The 21,474-nt window shown below is 42.5% G+C and overlaps 2 protein-coding genes across 3 annotated transcripts; both read right to left on the bottom strand.

The window, feature by feature from the left end:
- Nucleotides 1-5,190: 5,190 nt before the first annotated feature.
- Nucleotides 5,191-15,856, bottom strand: and1 (actinodin1). Of its 2 annotated transcripts, none has more exons than XM_044032306.1 (7): nt 13,537-15,856; nt 13,349-13,450; nt 10,349-10,393; nt 9,444-9,589; nt 8,297-8,710; nt 7,180-7,434; nt 5,191-6,576 (listed from the first exon to the last, which is right to left on the bottom strand). In XM_044032306.1, the coding sequence occupies exons 2-7, from the start codon at nt 13,422-13,424 to the stop codon at nt 5,545-5,547; spliced, it is 1,968 nt and encodes a 655-aa protein (XP_043888241.1). In that variant the 5' UTR covers nt 13,425-13,450; nt 13,537-15,856; the 3' UTR covers nt 5,191-5,544. The 2 variants fall into 2 exon arrangements, with proteins under 2 accessions (XP_043888241.1, XP_043888234.1); XM_044032299.1 differs by having other exon boundaries at nt 13,814-15,856.
- Nucleotides 15,857-16,231: 375 nt separating this feature from the next.
- Nucleotides 16,232-21,212, bottom strand: LOC122773552 (COP9 signalosome complex subunit 9). The gene is made up of 3 exons (XM_044032318.1): nt 21,026-21,212; nt 20,162-20,234; nt 16,232-16,432 (listed from the first exon to the last, which is right to left on the bottom strand). Exons 1-3 carry the CDS (start codon nt 21,086-21,088, stop codon nt 16,395-16,397), a joined length of 174 nt encoding a protein of 57 aa, XP_043888253.1. The 5' UTR covers nt 21,089-21,212; the 3' UTR covers nt 16,232-16,394.
- Between the last annotated feature and the right edge of the window lie 262 nt (nt 21,213-21,474).

Below are 21,474 nucleotides of genomic sequence, written 5' to 3'. Positions count from 1 at the left end.
TGGACTGTTTACACTCCTGCCCTCAGGACGGAGGTACAGGAGTGCCAAATGCAGGACAACCCGTCTAAAGAACTCTTTTTACCCCACTGCCATCAGAATCCTCAACAGCTGAACGGGACTACAATAATCCTGTCACCTGGTTACACTGTCACTTTAATCTGTTACCGTCACTTTAAAACCTGAAACATGTCACTTTAAATCTGTTAAATTGCACAACCAGCGTTCACTTTATGTACAGTTCTTATTTCTTGTTTATATGCATATGTTTACACTTATTTTATGCATATATGTTATGTTAGTTTTTTGTAATACTCTTATTCCTTGTATATATGCATATGTTTACACTTATTTTATGCATATATGTTATTTTTAGTTAATTTGTAATATTTATATTTTTCTTATGTATATTTATACTTTTTTTTTCTACAAAAGCATCTCTTTTCTACTTTATGCTGGTGTTTTTTGAGTGGACAGCAAAGTAAGAATTTCATTGTACAGGGAAACGTGTTTCTTTACTGTGCATATGACAATAAACACTTTGAATCTTGAATCTTGAATCTATATCCCTCCCACAAATATTGCACTCGGTCCATAACTACCACTACACTGCCTTTATCTGCAGGTTTAATAATTATATTTTTATTATTCATTAACTCTTTTATTGCTAATTGTTCTTGCCCTTTCAAATTTGGAGTCACATGCTGGATCCTGAAATGACGGTCCAGATATTTTGAGTCCTTTTTAATTAACTTAACAACCTGGGGGGGTAGTTGTGCATCGGGAGGGGCCCAATCAGATGTGGGAGTCAAAGGGAGTGGGCTGGAATCACCCTCATCACCATAGAAAGCTGCCAACTTTAATCTTCTATGGTATTTTTGTAAGTCGAATCTAGACTGTTGCCTGATATTACTGTTAATTTTAATAGTGGGTGGCAAGTGTACTTCAACGTCATGGTTTCCCACACTTCATAAGGGAAGAAAATAGACCAGACTCAGGATTTCACTCTCTTTCTTGAATTTATTGACCAGTAACAAAGTGGTGGTCGTTGTAGGTGAAAAACCTTTAAACATACAAAATAAAACAATTTCATTAAATAAATAAAGTTCTATTTGAAGTACAGTATTTAAATAAACAATTCAAATCAATATTCCCACATTTAATTCAAACATTTAAAGTAGGCAAATACTGTATAAATAAATTAAATAAACTAGTTCCACTTTTTAGAACCATTGCCCTTAATCAACCTGACATTTTATATTTTAACCAAGATTATTGTACATATTTATCATGACATTTTCAATTACCATTAACTGAAATAAATGAACAATAAGCGCACAGCGCATCAACATCAGTCCATCTCTGTCCGGAAAAGAGCTGCGAGCTTACCGGTAGCCTCCTTGATCCTTTCTGCTTCCATGCGTGTTTTAGTCCTGTGATTATTCAGCTTTTGTTTCTTCTGCTGCCATTTGTTGCGTTGCAAGCTACTGACTGAATGCTCACTCCTTATTTTGTTTCCGGGGTTTCTGCCATGCGTTCCTAATGAGTGCGATTGTGATCACCTGTTGATGCGCTGCGTAGCCGTGCGCTGCGTAGCCGTGCGCTCGCTGTTGCGCGCTTGCAGTTGTGAGCCCGTCGTCACATGCACCCGCTCGTAGGCAGAACCCGTCAGATCGGCGAAACAGTGGGGATGAAAGTAAGGCCTCTGTCAAGAGGAGCAAGCTGTGTGGTGGACAAGTGAACAGACTCACACAACAACAACACATTCTTGAACCCCATCTGAAAGGAGAGTCTTGTGGGGACCCTCAGTTTAAATGCTCACACCAGTGGTCGAGCATGGCAGCCGCCGTCTCCTTGGACCAGTGGACCTGGTCAGCCTCAGTGCTGAACTTCTCCCTTGGCAGAGGTGGAATAAAATCACAGTATTCCTGGATGTGGCGATTAAGAGCCAGGAGACTGAATTTCTCCTGCTGTGGCAAAGCAGGGGAGAAGTTGATGGCCGGGACAAGAACTCTGGCATGGGGAAATCTCAGCTTTGCAGCTCTTAAAGCTGCTTGCAGCTGCTTCACAGAGGTCTGGTGAGCTCTCTGTGACCTGTGGTTCAAACCAAAGGCCAGGACAATCAGTTCTGGTGGTGTGATGGCGATGGCTCTGGACAACAGGGCTGCAGCCTGATGAAAGTTAGCCCCCGGGTAGCTGTCCACCTGCAGGTGCTGATCCAGGAAGGGCGGGAACCTGCACACGTTGGAGTCCCCCACAATTAGGATCTTATTCCTCACTGTGACATGCCAGTCCTTCATCTTATGCAGAGTGCTGATGTGGCGAGTAGCTCTGCGTCTGCCCGAAGAGGGGGGCTCCAAGAGCCCGGCCAGTGTCCTCTGCCTGGTGGTCGGTGTCAGCCATGTGAAACTGGCAGGGTGACTGGCTGGGCGTGGGAGGGCTTGGGGGGCCCGGACGGGCTGCAGCAGTGGCAGTGGTGGGACTGTTAGTCTTCACCCTCCGTGGCCAGAGAAAAGATGCTGTCCACATCATACAACACACATCTGTTGCTGGAATGAGCAGCAGGTGAGCGTGGCCGTTGTTCGGGCTCTGGTGTGAACACAGTTGTTTGTGTTCCAGCAGCTGGCCTCCAGCTGGAAGGGTTAGGGTTAGGGTTAGGGTTAGGGTAAGGGTTAGGGTTAGGGTAAGGGTAGGGCAAGGGTTAGGTAAGGGTTAGGGTTAGGTTAGGGTAAGGGTAAGGGTAGGGTTAGGGTAAGGGTAAGGGTAAGGGTTAGGGTTAGGGGTTAGGGTAAGGTATAGGGATGAAAACCACCATTTTGCGGTCATTTCGCGAATAACTTTTGAACGAAGTGTCGGATCGACTCCAAACCAACGTCCGCCCCCACATTTAGGCACCCTCCGGAGCCCCTGGTGAAACCCCCGTGATTGTGGGACAAAAGGAAGCCGAGATATGGAAAAATGACCGAAAATTCTTCGGTCATTCTGGACTTATCTCGAGTTAGGAAGGTGCTAGAAAGCCGAGCTAGGTGTCCAAGGATGCGTCTCGAGGAGCCGCACTTAGCCAGCCTAAAACACCCCATGACCAAACGTGTAGTTTTTGAGTTATTTCCCAAAAACCGTGAAAATCTGACTTTTTCGGATTGACTTGAATTTTTGCCGTACCCCCTAATGTGGCCACGGGCTTTCCAATGCACTAGGAGTGGAGTCTCCCAAACGTTCGCGGGCGGAGGTATGGCCCATTGAAAATCGCCATTCAATGCGAAAATTTCACCAAGTGCCAGGTCCAACATGTACCTGACAAAACCCACTCAGGAGCATGTTTCAGGCCATTTGGAGCCTATCTGAAGCCAAACCGACATTGCTAGATTTAGTGACCCAGGAATTCATACTATAGTTTGTCGTCCAATTCGGCCCAAAAAGTCATACTATAGTATTTTGTCCAAAATCAATCAAAAAAGTCAAATTATAGTATGTTGTCCTTATATCGGTAAAAAAAGTCCTACTCTATACACACTTCATGGTGTGTGGACGGTGAGTTCACTGTGAGCGAGCAGGATGATGAATGGACGCTCACGGGCACAGGGTAACAAGATAAACACTGGAGCATCGCCAAGACGACAGTGAGAGGCGGGGACATCAATCACACCAAGGTTTCCACGACAACCTGTCGCTGGTTTGTCGCCAGGTGACCGCTCTCTGTGTGACACCACAGGTCCCTCAGAAGACACACAACGACAAGGATGCAGGACCTGACTCATCACCGAGTTACAAGAGACTAAAGCGGAGACATTTTTGTCCTGTCTGGTCCCAAACCTTAAAGGGCCTTTGAGGGTTGAGACTTGGTTTTAGGATTAGTTAGATATTTAGTGGTAGATGGTGGATGGTTAAGGTTAGGGTAAGGGACTTTGTCTGTGGGGACATTTTGTCTGGGGCCCCACAACTTTAAGGTACTTCTTCAGGATTAAAACCTGGTTTTAGGGTTGGGGGTCGAATCGGGTTTAATTTTAGGGTTAGATATTGAGTTGTGATGGTTAAGGTTTAGGTTAAGGTTTGCATGTGCAAGTCACTCTTTCTTTCCGTCTCTCTCTCTCTCTGTTTATTTTGCATAAAGAAAAATCACATTTACATAATCATGTCTGCATGTGGTCTGTTTTCAGAACTGTCTCTCATGCTGTTTAATGTCGCCGAGTAATTAGTTTGTTAGTTTTCATGTAAATTTGCTGTGGAATTATTTCACCGTCTGCGTCTTTGTTTGTCCGTGAGGGACCCTGCACTGACGTGATAAGACAACCTCGTCCCACCTCTTTGTCTCTGTGTGTCCCTCCAGTCGTCTTCTCCTCGTCTGTGTTGCAACAGTTGGCGAACATTAAAGGGATAGTCTCCCCGCCTCAGGTCTCAGCTCACTTTTTGGCATTTTTCAAAGTCAGGGATTGGGGTTTCGTTTTGTGGCGAATGGTCGGAATTTGCCAAATTTCCGATGGTTGCCGTGGCCACGCCTTTTTGAATCCGCTAAACCTATGGATAATGTTTAGCCTTTGATAAGTACAAACTGACGCGTTTTTTTGTTTATGTTAGTACGACAAACACGCTAGATGTTTGTGTCAATAAAGTGGCCAGCACATGTGTATATATATATATATATATATATATATAGAGAGAGAGAGAGAGAAGTGATACTCCAGCTGTTTAATCCACACGGGGCCACAAACACGTTCAGCTCCAAGCGTCGGTTAACTTACATTTAAGCTCAGGGACGTGAAATTTACAGCATGGAGAAAAAACTCTGATACAAACATGGAGTCATCAGGAGAGATTCTGGCGTTTAATGGAGCATCTCGTTAAGAACGTGCCGTCGGCTGCTGGCGTTTCCTGTTTTCTGGCCTCGACCCATATTTGAAGTCGGGATGTCTCGTGCTGTTGAGTTTCCAGCTGGAGCCGAGCTGAGATCTCACTTTTCAGTAAATTAAACAAGAATAGACGTCAATGAGCTTCTACTTCTTGCTTGATAGTTTTTATATCATTTTTAACATTTGACGCCGCTGAACCTCCGGTCGCAAGTGGAAGACGACGTCCAGAACACTTTATTTTGATAGTCCATCATTGACTAATGCACTAAAGTGGAAAATATTTGAAAACAGGAGATGTATATTGATTAGAGTCAAATTTAAAGATTCAGTGAATAAAATGCAAGAACAGCTTTCTACAGCTTTTTATTAGAACATCCAAAATGGAAAAAAACAAAGAACTTTACATAATCCATCACTGACAAAAAAACTGACATGTTTTATTTTATTATTTTGGAGATGCAGAGATAGAGGAGTGAAAAAGCCGAGTCATCACACACTCGAGTGGACTGAGGAGGGTTTTTTGACGTAGAAGCTGGAAAAAGCGACAGATGTGAAGACGGAACACTCTGATCATGTTTCTGACCATGTTTCTTCGTGTGTGCGTGTACTCATGTGTCCTTGTTCTGGTCCTGTTCACTGCGTGAGGCAGCGCTCGTGTTTTCATGTCCATCCACACGCACGTGTGTGTGTTATAGCGCGTTTATTTCTTACGGTAGTCGTCTGCGTATGCTCTGTGATCGCCCTGCTCTGGGTTCTGGTCTCCATAGAGCCTCAGAATGTCCTGCAGTGAGGGCATTCCCTGTGGCATGGACTGGTAGGACATGTGAGGCTCCTCCTGGCCGCTCTGGTAAGGCTCGGCCTCGTACTGATCCTGCTCCTGCTGCTGCTCTGGGTGATGCTGGCTCTCTTCCGCCCCCTGGTTGTGGTGGTCGTCGTCAGCGTGATGCTCCGGCTGGGCCTCGGCGCGGCCCTGCTCCGGCTCGTAGCGACGCAGGCGGCAGTCTCTGTCGTACTCAGGGTCGCAGTCCAGGTTGGCGGGCTCCAGGACTCCGTTGCGCGAGCCGTCACTGTTTAGGTGGGGCTCGTAGGCCTCGGCGGGGTACGGGAGGCGGTGGTGAGCGCCGGCGCGGGGCTCGCTGGGCTTCACGGGGTAGCACTCGCGGTCGTAGCCGACGAAGCAGTCATAGCCCTCCTTGGTTTTGCCCGGGGGGCCCAGAGGGTGGCGCTCCTCTTGCGCAGGCTCCTCATAACTTGGGCTGGAAAAGGGAAACTGCTGCCTTGCGCTGGGTGGCCCGCGGCGGTGCATTGCAGCTGCCGCCTCGCGCATCGCAGAGAAAGGATCGTTGGGGTTCGACTCCGGAGCGGCTTCCATACGTGGAGCGTACGGGTCAGTCGCTTGAGCCTGGGACATGAATCGGCGCAGCATGGCGTACGGGTCGTTGGCGGGAGGTGACGGCGGAGCGCTAGCCTGGTGGTACATAGCGTACGGGTCACTTGCTCTGTTGGCCTGAGCGTAAGCGTCTCGGAACATGGTGTAGGGGTCGCTGTTGTGCTCAGCAGCAGCGGGAGGAGGAGCAGCGCGGATGGCGGCCGCCTCGTCCGCCTCGTCGCGCGCGTACGACTCTGGGGGCGTGGCAAATCTGGTGGCGGTGAGAGGGTTACAGCCTTCCTCGTAGAGAGGGTTGCAGGATCCGGGTCCAGCGGGGGCAGGAGGGTGAGGAGCACGAGGAGCCTGGAGGAGGTAGAGAAAAAAACACCTTCAGCATAGATTTACAAGGTTTTACACACACTCCGAAAGTGCTCAGTCACTCAAACATCATTTTAAAAACACAGTTTTTGCAATTCTCTTAAAGGAGCAGTAGAAAAGGTAAATCGTATGTTCATCACATCACGCTTGGATTAATGTGATGCTCTTATACTTTGGCGTAGATCAGTTTGTTTCTTCGCCGTCTTCAGCTGGTCCCGTGTATGTTGACGAGGGATGTGTTGTTCGCGAACGAGCCGGCTCTGAGAGACGATTCTTTTGAGCGAAAGAGAAAAGCCGACTCCCGTCGGAGGAGAGCTGACTCTTCTACCGAATCCAGGGGCGAGACTTTATTTTGATTGACACACCATGCGGGGACAGACTAGGATCATACCATTATGTAAAAGAAGGAAGGGGGGGGCAGACACTCTGAAGACAGCCAGTGTATTGGTACAGGCCAGGTTCATACAGAATATTGTACTTTATTGCTTCCTTTAAATTTATTTAAGCATGTAAAGCACTTTTGGGGGCAACATGGGGTTGTTTTTGACGGTGCTATATAAATAAATTTGACTCAAATTTGGTTCTTACCACCAGAGAGGCAGCGTAGGCGCAGTATGGATCCCGGAGCGGGTCACAGTTTGGATACTGCATGTAGAGACCGGATGGAGCTTTCTGCACCAGCTTGGGTTTGCAGGACGGGTCTTTCTTGGGGTCACAGCCGAGGTGCGCGTACGACGGCAGGGGACCAGCAGAGGGCACGTGTCCATACGCGGCCTTCACGTGATACTGCAGACACTCCACGTCGTCTGCGGCGCAGATCCTCAGCAGCTCGGCTTTCTGTTCCTGAAAGTGAGAAAAGACGGAGGATGATGAACATTTTTTTTTTTTCTTTTTTTTGCCGTGACCCAATTTCCAAGATAAATTCATAAGATAAATCATGATTTCTGTCATTTTCTTTCCAACCATTTCTGGCTATTTTTATTAAAAATTATGTAAACAAGGAATGGCTGATTTACTGCATTATGTATTTTAAAGGCACTAAATACATTTGATCTTTTATATACATGTCATTTTTTTAACAAAGCTTCCCAAACCTCAGGTTTGAGACCCCGAAAGTTAAAATAAATAAAAACATTCCAGAACCAACATTTGAATTTGTACCAATACCATACCGAGTTAGAGCAGGTCAACTAATCAACCAATTACAGGTAATTTGGCAGCTATTTTGACCCAGACATATTATTTAATTAACTCACCAATGACTTATTTATGTAAAATCTCTGATTTTTTTTAAATGGCAGGAAAATAAAACCATGTCTTATCTCAAATTTTTGAGATAAGAAACACATTTCTGTTCTTTCGAAACTAAAATCGAAGTGAAGATTCTTCAGAAACCACTTTATTATTTTTATTTGCAACCATAATATAGGGCTGAAATGTGAATAACATTACATATTATTATCAAACAAAACAAAAGAATATATGTTTTGGATAGATTTGTTAAATAAAATAATTGTTATACTCTCTGGGACCCACCTGCAATACTATCAAGGCCCACCAGGGGGCCCACGCTGTTTTTAAACTGTTCAGATCAAAGTCTGTTTCTTTTCTCATTATGAGTCAGGCAGAAAGCTGCTGTAGCTTCTCTAGAACTACCACAAGGGGGCACTAAAAACCTTCAAACCCTGGTGTGGGATTGGTTTACCTTTGAGAGGAAAGGTGTTGCAGACGGAGCGTAGTAGTAGTAGCCGGACTGCGGGTCTTTAGCCGGAGCGGCAGAGCGGACGTACTGAGGAGCCGGAGCCTTGACTGGAGCCGGAGCAGCAGCGGCGGCGGGAAGAACCAGCGGCATGTAGGGACTCTTCCCCTGCATCAGAGCCGCGTACAGGCAGTACGTGTCCTTGGTGGGGTCGCAGGTTTTCACCGGTGCGGGTTTGGGTGGTTCAGGCTTTGACTTGGGTCTGCTGGTGTAGGAGGCCACGCAGTTGGGGTCGTCGGAGTCGGCGCAGGACTTGTAGACGTCGCCCAGGTGGCGCAGGTAAGCCTTGTAGGAGCGGCGGCCCTCGGCGCGGTTCTTGTTCTGGAGGTAGGCCAAGTAGATCCGGTCCATCTCATGAACCTGAGAGAAGAGAAGAAGAAGAAGCAGTTAGGAGGAGTTAGGATTGAGCCATGGTGGCTCAATGGTAGGGAGAGTTGTCTTTCAACGGGAAGGTTGTGGGTTCAATTCCTGGCTCTGATAGTCTATGTGTGTCCTTGAGCAAAGACACTTAACCCCATGTTGTGTGTGCGTGTGAATGGGTTAAAACTCTATTGTAAAGCAACTCATCAAGACTAGAAAAGCTCTATATAAATACAGACTATAATACCAACTCTTCTTTTTCTGATTTTATTTTGTAGTAACGAGTAACAAAGAGAGTTACACGAAATGTAGTGGGTTAAAATGTTGGCTGCTCAGCCAACAGGTGGCGCCCTCTCTCTCTTTCTCTGAATTGTACTGCAACGGTTAAAATCTCTCTCTTCTACCGACCTCTCCCCCCTTTCTGTCCCCATCCTCTCCTCTGACCCGCATTTTTCCTTTCACCACAACCTGTCTTGGCAGATGCTGCCCATCTTTGAGTCTGGTTCTGTCTGAGATTTCTTCTTCTGTTAAAAGGGAGTATCTTCTCTCCACTGATGCCTAGAGCCTTGAGATGTAGGTGACAGGGACCATGTACAGAACCAGGTCTATACCAGAGTTAGCTGAATAGCTCATTTGCATCTGTGGTCAAGTTAATGTATGTTGTGATTTGGCGCTATACACATCAAATAAAATTGAATGGAATTGAATGAATCAGTGTGTGTTTTTTACTCACTGCCTCCTGGTTGCCGTTGTCTGTGAAGAACTTGTACCAGTTCCAGAAGTCAGAATGCTGCTTGTACCAGCTGATGTTCCTGCGGTGACGGACCAGCTTCCTCTGCGCGGCCGCAGCAGACGATTTCTCCTGGATACTTTGCCCCGCTGACGGCAGGAGAGAGAAAACTAAAAGACTCTGCTTCCTCCAGACTTACTCACAAGTCATCAAAAGCAATGACTTTCCAGTGACAAGGTTGTATTTCCAGGTGCATCATTACGGCTTTAGGTTAACATTAATTATCGATCACACAGTGATGTGATTAAGTGCTGGAGCAGGAGAGGAGCGGGGGAAGGAATCTGGGTGTTCCTCCTAAATCAAAATGAGCTTTAATAATAGACTCATTTTTCAACAACTTTCAGGGTCTTTCACCTCAGAAAAAAACAGAAAACACCAGTGAGAACGAGCACACAAGTCTGGCAGAGTAAGAAAAGTACTCCCAAAAATCTGTATTAGGACTGCAACTAATGATGATTCTGGATTAATTGATTAGTAGTTTGGTTCCAAACCCTGAAATCTTTGTTACACAGAGAAAAACAACTAGAAAAAACTGAAATTTAAAGAAGCTGAGAAATCTGAAAGCTTGTTCTAAGTAACTTACTGAGGGCACCAGTATGTGCAGTGCCGACTTTAGCGAACACAATAAATAATGAATAAATAGATAAAAGAAATTTAAAGTCCATTCACATTCTGTTAAACCTGATTTAAGGTTGTGCTGTTGTTTTTGTGGTCATTTTTATTCAATCCCACTTATTCTGGTGGGGATAATCACGACATAAAACTTTATTGTGATATTGTATATGTTATATATGTATATGCTTAGGTTTAAAAAAGCAAAAGAAGCAAATAAACAACAATATATTTACCATCTCGTTTGGTCTTTTTCCCGATTGGTCCAGCAGACGCGAAAACTGCAGAGAAAAAGAAGAAGTCGTCGTTGAAAACACTTTCTCCACCTGGTCTCACTCTGCTAATTGCGTCTTGATTGAACAACACACACATGATAATAATAATAATAATAATAAAAACAACATGACATCAAACCTGAGGCACTCTCACACAGGTCATTATTCATTAAACTGCTGTAATTGGCTGAACCCGAGGCGCCGGCGACTGCAGCGCTTTGTAGATTTTTACAGGAGAACCTGTAACATTGAACTCATGCTGTGTTTTACCAAAGAGCTGCATGTGCATTTACTGTTAGTCTCTTTCTCTATGTGTGTGTGTGTGTGTATACTGTGTATATATATATATAGTGTTTTGACCCCATGCTGCTGAAGGTAAGAGCGGACAGAGCTCTGCTGCCGCTTTCTTTCATCTCCACAGGGAAAAGGTGTTAATGCCTCACAGGAGGAGGAGGAAGAGGAAGAGGAGAGAGGAACTGAAGACGGCTTTAAAAGTGACATCCAGGGGGGATAATTCAGGGTTGCACAGCACGTGTCATAATATTCTGATGGAGAGCGATGTGGCGTCTAAGGTCACAAACGTTTGAAAGTGCAAATATTTAATAGAAGAATTGAAGAAAACACTTCTTAGTGGGAACATCTCACAAGAGCTGGAGCTTCTACAAAAATAAACAAGAAAGAAATGTTCATTTCTTTGACTGATGGTGAGTTAATGCAGGGACTGGGAATTAAATATGAGATTGTAACTGGGAAGAGGAAGAAATATGTTGATTTCAACTTGTAAATGTATATTTAATGTGTTACTTAAAACCTAACACAACTGACAAACCCAAACATAACCAAACTCCCTGCTTTTTTTCGTCATTTATTTCTTGCTTGTTTTGCCATGTTTTGTTTTTATTTAGGGCCTTGAGTATCCAGTATAGTGACAACCTACTAATTGATTGTTTTTCTGGCTATAATTTTCCTTATTAATGTTATTTTTTTGATCACTATATCATCCTACGCATTTTTCCCTTCTTCCCCGATCACATAAATATTACTTGGCAGGTTAAATGTGCACAAAAACTCATAAAACTTAGCCCAAAATGGACAAACCAGGCAGTTAAAATACAAATTATGCATACATGTCAAGTTATACAAAAAGAAAATCCATGAAAATGAGACAGTGAAAATGTGTTCATTTTTCCAGTGAAATTACTGTGTTTGTAGTTTGTTTAAGAGCAGAAAAATGTATGTATATCATTATTTTAAAATATTCAACTTTTTCCCTATTGAAAATGAATGGAGACAGACTCTGGACTAAATCTGCCTCACACGGATCAATTTCATATTATAAAACTTGTTTTGTGTCGTGTATCTCTTCTTGTTATGTCACATGATCTGTCTACGTCCTCTGTTTACGGTATGTTTGTGTGTTTAAATGGAAGGATAAAAAGAAGAATAGTTAAACGAGTAGAGGAGAAGTGAAGGGTGATGGAGTGATGATGAGGAGGAGGAGGAGGAGGAGTGTAAATGATGCTGCCTCAGTATCCTCTGTATTGTTTTTTTACGAGCCTGTAAAAAAAGTGTGTGGCACATCTGGAAACAGAAGCGAGAGAACAAACAGAAGGAAACAGAGTTTTTAAAGGGGCCGAGCAGGAGGTTGATGCTGACAGGCCATAATATTTTACAGGAGCAGCAATGATGAAAGGGAAAGAGAATAAAAATCTGTTCTCTTTGAACCATCAGAAGGACGGACAGTAAAGTTTTTTAGGAGATGATGAGACTCGTCCTGGAAACAGGTGGTGCTGTCAAATATGTAGTGTAGATGATTATATGTATATATATATATACTGTATAAACATATATACACATATGTATATACATATATATATATGTATATATACACATACATACATAACAACACAGTGGGATTATGACGTATATGTGAAGCTCAGGTGAGTTATAACCACACTAAGTGTTGAATGAGTCCATGTCCATGAACTGGTGAAGGTTTAGAACACGTTTAAACTCTGCAGTTAAAACCTCAGTCTGACGCTAATAAGACCTTCAGAGAAGAGAAATGTGTTCTCCTGCAGGAGAAGGTTTGAGGAGGTGAGTAAAGTAACAAAATAAACATATATACAGTATATATAATACTGTATGTATAAAAACAACAGGCGAGCTGCTATAAACCAGCATGACTCAGCTTTTTACTCCACATCTTTGATTTGAGAGATTCACTGGGTTTAGATGAGATATAGAGACATTATAAGATAAGATACAACCATACAACACAATAAGATAAGAGGAGAATTTATGATACGATATTATAAGCAAGATGAATAAAATTAAAAGATAAGGTGAGTAAGATAAGATGTGGCTTATGATGATGACGTTACGATCTTTTCATACACAAACACTTTATTAAGATCTGAGGGGTTCATTAAAAAATGTAACAGAAGCTCTATAAGAACTTCACAAACCCAAAATAACTCACTGTTATTCAAACCGTTCTGTGGAGCTTTGAGGGAAAACATTTTAAAAAATAGTAACAACTTTCATCACAGTTTTTAAGTCACATTTGTGATACTTAAGTAATTCTCATTTCATACTTCTATGGCTGAGGAGAAACATAAACCTTCTTTAAATACCTTTAATATATTTTATTTTTACTCCATCAAAGTGGCAATAAGCCAGCTTTAAAAATATAGCATTATATTACTTGTTTTCCCTTTTTTCCATCGCAGTAAACATCACTAATTTATGGACAGTTTTCCCACTATTTCCAGTCAATTTAAACACTAAATGAATCATATATTCCTTAAATGAATCAGCTTACTTTACTTTGGCCCATTTTGTGCTTTACATTACACAATTAAACACTACTTTCACAGCTGGTGATGACATGTCCGTGTTTACACAGTTTATCGACAGATCATTGACAAACTGAGATAACGACATGTGTCGTGCACTCACCGGGCAGCAGCAGCATCACAGCCAGAGCGGCGGTGATGAAGACAGTGGGGAAACTGGTTCTCCTTCCTCCAGCCATGACGTCTCACACCTTCTCCTCCGTCCCTGCGAACACCAAAGACACAGACATCGTCACAGAGGTGGAGCATGTGTTAAAACTGCTCAGTAGAGCAAACAAAAAAGACACAAACCTGATTATTATTATGGTTAGAAACTAATTAAATTTGCGCTCCTGAAACCTCAGAGTGGAGCTGGTGTTCATCAGCAGCGCTGCAGAAGTGACCCCCGCAGCTCTGAAGGTGAACGTTTTAAACAAACATGTCGCCACACCTCCAGCTCCAGCTGCTTTGTCATTGGAAAACAGAACCAGCTGTTTTGCTGCCAAACTTGACTTCAACCTGAACTTGAATCCACAGGTAAGAAAGAAAAAAAAAAATCACTGTTTGTGTTTTTGTGGCCTGCTCTCACCTGTGGTTATCTCCTCCTTGGCTGCCTGCAGATCCAGATGTGGTCTCCAGAGAAGATGACCACCTGTGGGCCTCAAACACTAAGTGTTTGTTTGTTTTTGTGTGTGAGAGACTTCCTGGAGCACAGCACGTTGCTCCTGTTGTGGCCTCCTCCTTCTGACAAGACTGCGCCGGTGAAGGGATCCCGCAAGGTTTTAAACCGGGCCCCTTTCATCTCTGACGCACACCCAGCAAGCGTTCATTAAAGCAGCGCACACAGCGACCACCTGAGGGGGTGAAGAGCCTGATTGGCTGCGACTTTACAGAAACTCTGGACCAATCGTTGGCATCGTAATTAAGAACAGGAAGAGTGAGAAAGAAAGGGTGGGTTTGGAGGAAAACATGGAGACGTGGAGAAGTCTTTTTCTGTTAATGTGAAAAACACGATCTTTGGATGTTCTTAAAAGTCTCTTGCTTTAATGACGCAGGTAAAAAGAAAACTTATTCTAAATGACGTTAAGTCCTCAACGCTGCATGAGTTTGTGTCTGTCGTTCATGTGGAGAAATTGCACTCGAGTAACTTAAAATTGCTGACTCTGTTTTTAACTGTCTTCCTTTTTATTAATGTTTTTTGTTGTTTATCTTGGGCTCTTACTATGACACAGTTGAAACACGAGATGAACAGCTACCGATGAACATATTATTGATTTCTACACTTGGAAATCATCTATTAACTATTTTGGTTGAACAGATGGCTCCATAAAACATGTGTGAGTCTGTGTGAACGAGGACAAATCTTATTGAGGTCATGAGGATTCTTTTTCTACTATTTCAAAAGTGGCCTTTTCCAGGATTAAGACCTGGTTTTAGGGTGAGGGATAAAGCCAATTTAGTGTCCTTAAAATCATTAGCCTAATAGCATAATTGCCAAAGTAATTTCTTTGGTAATTGTTTTATCTGCCTAACTTAACTCTCCTACCACTGCTGAATCACTGTGCCTTATTCCCTATGTCCAACGTTCAGATATGACTTAGGCAACTGTGCTATTAGACTGTTTTTAATTGCAAGTCCACATCTAAAAAGTGAGAGATCAGAATGTGGACAGTGTTTACAGATGCAGCAGTAACTCCAGAGAGTGAGTGAAATAATGACAAACGCAGGGGGAATAATGAAAACCTGAGGGAGTGATGGTGGTGACGCCTAGGTGCCACATAAGCACTTTCCACTGAGCTGAGCTGAGCTACGGGGCCAAAACCACAGCTCCTGTGTTTCAGCCTACATAGGACACAGCTGGTCCACACATGAGGAATCCGATAATCTACAGTTTCCTCCTCGTTTTTAACTGTGTTCAGACATGCCAGCCTCATAACACTCACACACACACTGGCAGCCAGGTTTAGTGTCTCTGAAAGTCATTTACTGGAGCTGAAACTGTGGATACACCTGATATTCAAGAGATATTTTTAAAGCAGAGCTATGCACAATCTTTACATTGTCTTTACAATCTTTTCTGGATTTAATAGCTTTCGGAGTCACTGTCTCCACTGCCCCCTACTGCCGACCCTGGGGTCTGCTTCACTTACACGCCATAGCCAGGTTATTTTAGACATAGAAGGGGATAAAACTGTTGTCAGAGGAAGCAAGGAAGCATCGGACCTGCTTTTTTTTCATCCAAAAGGAGAGGATTGAAAAACACAGAAGCACGCCAAACAGATGTGACCGGCATGGACATGACTCCACGGCTCATGTTCACCGGCTCTGTTGAAAAAACAAATGCACATGGACGAAAGCGGGGAGCGTCAGTGGTTGACGTTTGGAACTCCGTAGTGAAAAAGGCTAAAAGAAAAAGCGACAGGACTTGTACATTTCTGCTTTAAACATGCCACTTTTTCTTCTGTGAGTTTGAGGAACTTGAAAATACCCGTGCACATACAGTCAGTAAAACTTGGGGACTTTCAGAAACCATGTTCACAGTTTGGTGCGAGTCTGGCCTTGCTCCCAACTCCTTCCACAGAGTTTTTGCTATGACCAAACTTTTTTAAAATTGTTTTAATGGTGGAAATTTTGAAAAAGGCAAACACTTTCTTGCTCTTTTGTCTTTGACACCTACACATGCAGCTGCTCCATGTGGGCTGGAATTAAACCAAAAACTATAAAGAAAAATAAGAGTCCTAGCACTTTTTCCTGAATTTTACGGTTTCTTGTTTTTTTGGGGTTTTGCAGCCTCCTTCCTGTCCCGGCCGAGCATGTCCGTGGTCATGTTAACACTGTATCTCGTATGTAATTATGTTTTCAAACAGGTGTTTCGTGGAGCCAGCAAACCTACAATCCAGCGCCGAGCAGATTCAAACACGACGACGGTCAAAACCATACTCATAATTTTCTCTACGGCAGGAATGTGAGGGATTCTCAGAATTCACAGACACCTGGTTCACCACTATTCTGTAAAAACAAAAAAGGATTTATTTTAGAATGTTTTTGGGGGGTTGACATGTAGGAGGAGGAGCTGTACAAAATAAGAGAGGCCGATAAAGAGAGGGTACAGTCAGAAAAAGCCCATTTTCACTGTTTCTCTATATACACAAATCACACAGGTGTTCAGGTCACTGCAGGTCGTCGTCGTCGAAAAGATCCTCAAAGTCTGAAGAGAGGAGACAGAGAAAAGGAGAGAGGGTTAGAATTAGTCCAGCTGTTTCCAAAAAAACTCCCACATTCTCAGCTAAAAACACTTCTCAAACTTTTCTGATAGAATCTCCTGAATCTGGTAAACGCTGTGAAGAAATCATCTCTGCAAACAAAGCCAGACTGTTTTAAATTCCATTTTTGACATTTAACTTTAGGCTTTAGCACTTTGAAGCTCTATTTTGAGAAGAATTAGTGATGGACCTTTATTAGTTCCACAACTTGGAAATATACAAGTGGAAAATGTGATAGAAATAAAGTATAAATGGTGACTTTCATAGTCAAAAATTAAAAGCAGGACACTGTCTGCAGCTAATGAGGCTCTGGTGAAGAGAGAAGAGAATCTATTAATAAAATCTCCATTTGCAGCTGCACAAAATGCCTGCTTTTACTGTGACTCATTTAGATTTTTATTAGAAATAAGATTTTAAGAATTCTCTTTAACTGATATCGACTCAGAGACAAAGAACTGATGCATTAAATCAAGAGGAATAATGGACAGCTGAATCAATGATGAAAATTAATTGCCGGTTGCAGTAATTAACATTGATCACATCTGGTGATCAATGCTGGCTCTGGAGAGTCATGTAAATGTGGTCATTTTGACTCACACTCTAGTCATGTGACGTGCTTGATTTTACAATAATCGGCGTAAAATCCTTTATTAGTATGAAGGAGGATGGACTTGTCTTCACGAGTCAGGACGTGATGACACTGGAGCATAAATACTGCACCCGAGCCACAAAAATCCAGAAACGATTGCCGTACCCTGGGTGGGTTTGGTCACGTCAATGGACTCTGTGTACGGAGCGACGCTTACAACGTCGGCTAAAATATAAACCAGCTCCTTAACTTCCTGTCTCTTGTGGGGAAGCTTAGTTACATTAGTGATTAAAACTTCCTAACAGGTCCAAAAAAGTAAAAAGACATTCAAATTTCCGTAACCTAAACCCTAATAATCGTTAGCTGCAGCTATAAATACAACAAAAGTTGTTTTGCATTGCAGTAGCTTTGTTTGCAAAAACAAAAACTCGAAATTTTCAAAATTGAAGGTTGGGAACCTAAATATAGTTTAGAAAATAATATACTCTAGCATCTTTGGCAAAAACAATCCGATTTGATGCAAATACTGTGCAGAATATCAATACCCTCATGCACGGATGATTTCTAGAAAATATTGAACAACTGAAGCTACACATTTGAGCCCAAATACATCATAAAAGTCAACTAAGCTTTTGACAATATAATGAGATAGATATTTGGTCTGTGGTAACTACTAAATCAAAATGTCTTACAGGCATCATTTCCAGTAAATTCTCAATAATTCCCATAAAGTCTGATGAATTCCGGGAATTTTCCAACCCTTCCAACCCTTCAAACCTATTTGGTCGATGCAAACATCAATCTTTAGAAATCATGAGTATGAAGTACAAAGTCAATTTTCCTTTATATGTCGGGTGTTTGTTAAAACAGGACGAGAGTCTGATTCGTGTTAGGTTGAGTCAATATTCTCTCAGATTGTTCGGGTTCATACAAACAAAAGTAGTCTCCGCGCATCACTCTAGATCCCACACATACAGAATTCCCAGAAAGTCAGTTTCAGCTGTGCCAACAGCCTACATTATTTAAAGCAGGGACTGTCACTGTGTGTGTTTTAAAGCAGCTGACTGGCGAGGCGTCCCGCAGGGTCTCAGTCTCACAGCGGCAATAAACTTCCTTTACCGTCTTCTCCTCCTCTTTTGCTTCTCATTCCGCTCTTTTTAACAATCAGCTCTTTTCTTTCTGGGTCGTGTGTGTGCTGCTGAGGCTGAATTGTTTTGCCCGCAGTGAACGCTGCTGCAAGATATAAAACACATTAGCTCGGTGCTTTTGTGTGTGTGTGTGTGTGTGTGTGTTCCAGCACATTAACCGGTGTTTAACAGGGGAACGGCTGGATTTCTGTGGGTTAATTTGAGCAGTTGTGTCGATGTGGTTAAAGTAATAATAATAATCTGCTTACACTTACGCTCCAGTTTCCACGCAGCTTGTGGGTAATCTGGTTTCTCCCCTTCATCCTTTCACACTACTGAACCAATATTGGATTACTTTTGAATTTACACTAGTTCACGTGCATGATGGAATAATCACGTTTCTCCAACAAATCTTGCGTTTGTACGTTTCCCGGGGGTTTAATTAAAGATGTTAATTAAAGCTCCCGTGTGTAACTTCTGTCAGAAAACACTGCTCGTGTCTCTACAACACCAGACTCATGACCCATGACTCAGGTCAGGCTGTAGAACTTTCTGAAAGGACGTATCTAGGAAATACTCAACGTTTCAGAGAACAGAGTTCAATTCCTTAACTTAAAGTTAAGTACTTACAACACTAGTTTCACCTCACTCATGTTTCAGAGAACCAGGGTTAAGGCCCTGTATACTTCCACACACCGTGCACATGACGTGAATTGCATTATCTGCTCAGCAAGCAGAAAAAAACATTTTAACAACAGAAGAAGTAGTCGCCAAGGTAAGAGAGCAATGAATTAGAAAGATGAGAGGCTGGCGGAGAAGGTGAGGTGGTACCCTGCCCGACGGGCCTTTCAGCTGTGAGCCGCTCAAACCAGACGTGTCTGAGGGAGTTGCGACGATGGGGGAAGAAGCTGCGGTGGGGGATAAACCTCAGCCAAGAGGAACTCCATCCTCTGGAAAGAAGAGGAAGAGATCGGCCTCTGACACACTCCTCAAGCGACTCAAGGACATATAGAGCACTGGACAGATGCACGGTGAGGCTAAAAAAAATGCTATGCTATTATAACGCTTTTATATTCTTACATTTGGCGTAAAGTCAGAGACCGCTCTTCTTCTAGTAGTGCCCTTCTCGTTCCTATTGCACAATGAATCGGAAGTGCAGTCGGAATGCGACGTGCACTGTGGCATGTGTGCGGAAGTATACCACAGGCTTTTATTTCTTAACCAAATCAACATTTGTTACGGTATCTCACTAGCTCACGCATGTTTCAAAGAGCTGGGGTAAATTCCCAACTAAAGCTCCATTTGAAAAATCATTTCACCTCACCCATATTTTTCAGAGAACTGAGGTTTTATTTGTTTACTTATCAGCATAACTAGTATCCTTCCACGTGTCCACCATCACTTTGCATCTCCACAGACACAAAACCAAACCAACAAGTAGCAACCGAGAAAAACAAAACAGAGAGATGCAACCATTCTTCTTCTTTTTAAAAACTCTGGTGTGGAGTTAGAAGTTTACGCAACGACCACAAACTGGTAGCAACACAGGAAAAGTTGTAATTAAACAGATATGATCCTTAAAAACAGGATTACTTTGTTGGCAGTATGGTTCACGCTTTGTCATTTTGATTTCTTTTTTTTCTCCCCCCCTCCAATTATTCTCAGTCATGGTACGAATCAAGAACTTGTGAAGCTGTTTTCACACCAGATTAACATGTCCAATCAAGCGAGATTTATGTTTCAATAAAAGCCTGTTTATTTTTGTTCCGCTGAACTCTGCAACACACAACACACTCTCTCTCACACACACTTATGCTGACATTAATAAGGAACAGATGAGTGAAGTGCTGACATACTATAGAAAAGTGTCAACATAAAAAAGCAGTTGTGAACAGATCAGCTGTGGTAAAGAACCAGAGGACTGTGGGTGTGTGGGTGTGAACGTAAGAGAGCGTTACCATTAAAAAAGTCTGAGTGAACCGCTTTTTCATTGGCTGCCAGGTCCATCAGCAGACCACTGCTGCCCCCTGCCTGTAAACATACAACAATACAAGTACTGAGAACTGAACACATGCACAGTGATACTGTCAGTAAAAACAATCTGCAGCACAAGCGATTAATTAATTGAAACAAAGATAATCAGGGGCTCCATCTTACTACTAAAATTGTCTAAGTCTCTCACTTACTTCAACTTAAAAACATTTTGAGGAGGTAACCACGCATTCTGCAATACTGTAAATAAGCTTTAAATTTCTCAAAGACTGATGATAAAAGAAAGATTTTAACACAATTAAATGCTAAACTAAATAGGGCTTATCAAACTAAAATGTAACTAATGCCACACACTAATATCTCCACCTCAAGAATGATTTTCATAATACGGAAATACAACTAACAATTATTTTAATAATTGATTCACCTGTCAATTATTTGATCAATTATTCAATCAGTTGTTTGGTCCATATAATATCAGTAAATGTTGGACAATGTTGCTCAGGTGTTTCTCAAACCCCCCCGTAAAGATGATGTCTTCAAATGTTTAGTTTAGTTGCTTTGAAGTAAGACTGTCAGAGTTTGAGTCGCGATGACGATAATTCGTACAACCGTGCTTTCCATGTAATGTAAACACAAAACATCGATAAAAAAACGCCAACGTTAAACGTCTTTAAACTATTTCGTATTACTCCAGAGCGGCTATAAATCCACTATTTTACAGAATATTTTCAGCATCGCATCCGCGTTTAATCCTGGCGTTAGCGCACTAGTTAGCATTAGCACGAACTACGACTGATAATAATGTCGTTATTTATTTCTGAACTCACTTCGTCCAGATCCACATACGGACCCGCTCCTTCCGGAAACATCTCATCCACTGCAGGTTTCATCTTATTTGATTTTTTTTGCTTCAGTTTCCCAAAAACGTTACGGCTTTAAAGCTTAGTTGCGACCTGGGCTAGCTTATCGTAGACAAAACAGACGTGAGTCCGACACCGAACTATGTCCGGCTGTCGCTGCTAGCGTTGTGTGCAATGGGTCCGCTCTTTTACAAAGTGAGTTCCTAAATAAATGTGTATATTACAGTATATCCAGTTATCCAATAATATATAATACACTTATATTAATAGGTATTGTATTTTACTCAAATGTTTAAAAGTATCATGTGATATTATTTCAGTCAATTAGTTGCACAGACTTTTGAGCAAGTTGAATAAATGTAGCTAACAGAGATACGTCAATAAATATTAGTGTAAGAATTTAAGTGATTATTTAC

This window comes from Solea senegalensis, linkage group LG1, assembly GCF_019176455.1.
Source record: "Solea senegalensis isolate Sse05_10M linkage group LG1, IFAPA_SoseM_1, whole genome shotgun sequence".
Lineage (NCBI taxonomy): Eukaryota > Metazoa > Chordata > Actinopteri > Pleuronectiformes > Soleidae > Solea > Solea senegalensis.
This window is presented reverse-complemented; position numbering and strand designations above follow the sequence as displayed.

Coding starts and splice junctions, on each gene's coding strand:
- LOC122773552 (XM_044032318.1), bottom strand. CDS start 21,088: ATGAAACCTGCAGTGGATGAGATGTTTCCGGAAGGAGCGGGTCCGTAT. Junction 20,235..21,025: donor CGTATGTGGATCTGGACGAA/GTGAGTTCAGAA, acceptor GTATGTTTACAG/GCAGGGGGCAGCAGTGGTCT. Junction 16,433..20,161: donor TCACTCAGACTTTTTTAATG/GTAACGCTCTCT, acceptor TCCTCTCTTCAG/ACTTTGAGGATCTTTTCGAC.
- and1 (XM_044032306.1), bottom strand. CDS start 13,424: ATGGCTGGAGGAAGGAGAACCAGTTTCCCCACTGTCTTCATCACCGCC. Junction 9,590..10,348: donor GAAAAAGACCAAACGAGATG/GTAAATATATTG, acceptor TCCTGCCGTCAG/CGGGGCAAAGTATCCAGGAG. Junction 7,435..8,296: donor CAACACCTTTCCTCTCAAAG/GTAAACCAATCC, acceptor TCTCACTTTCAG/GAACAGAAAGCCGAGCTGCT.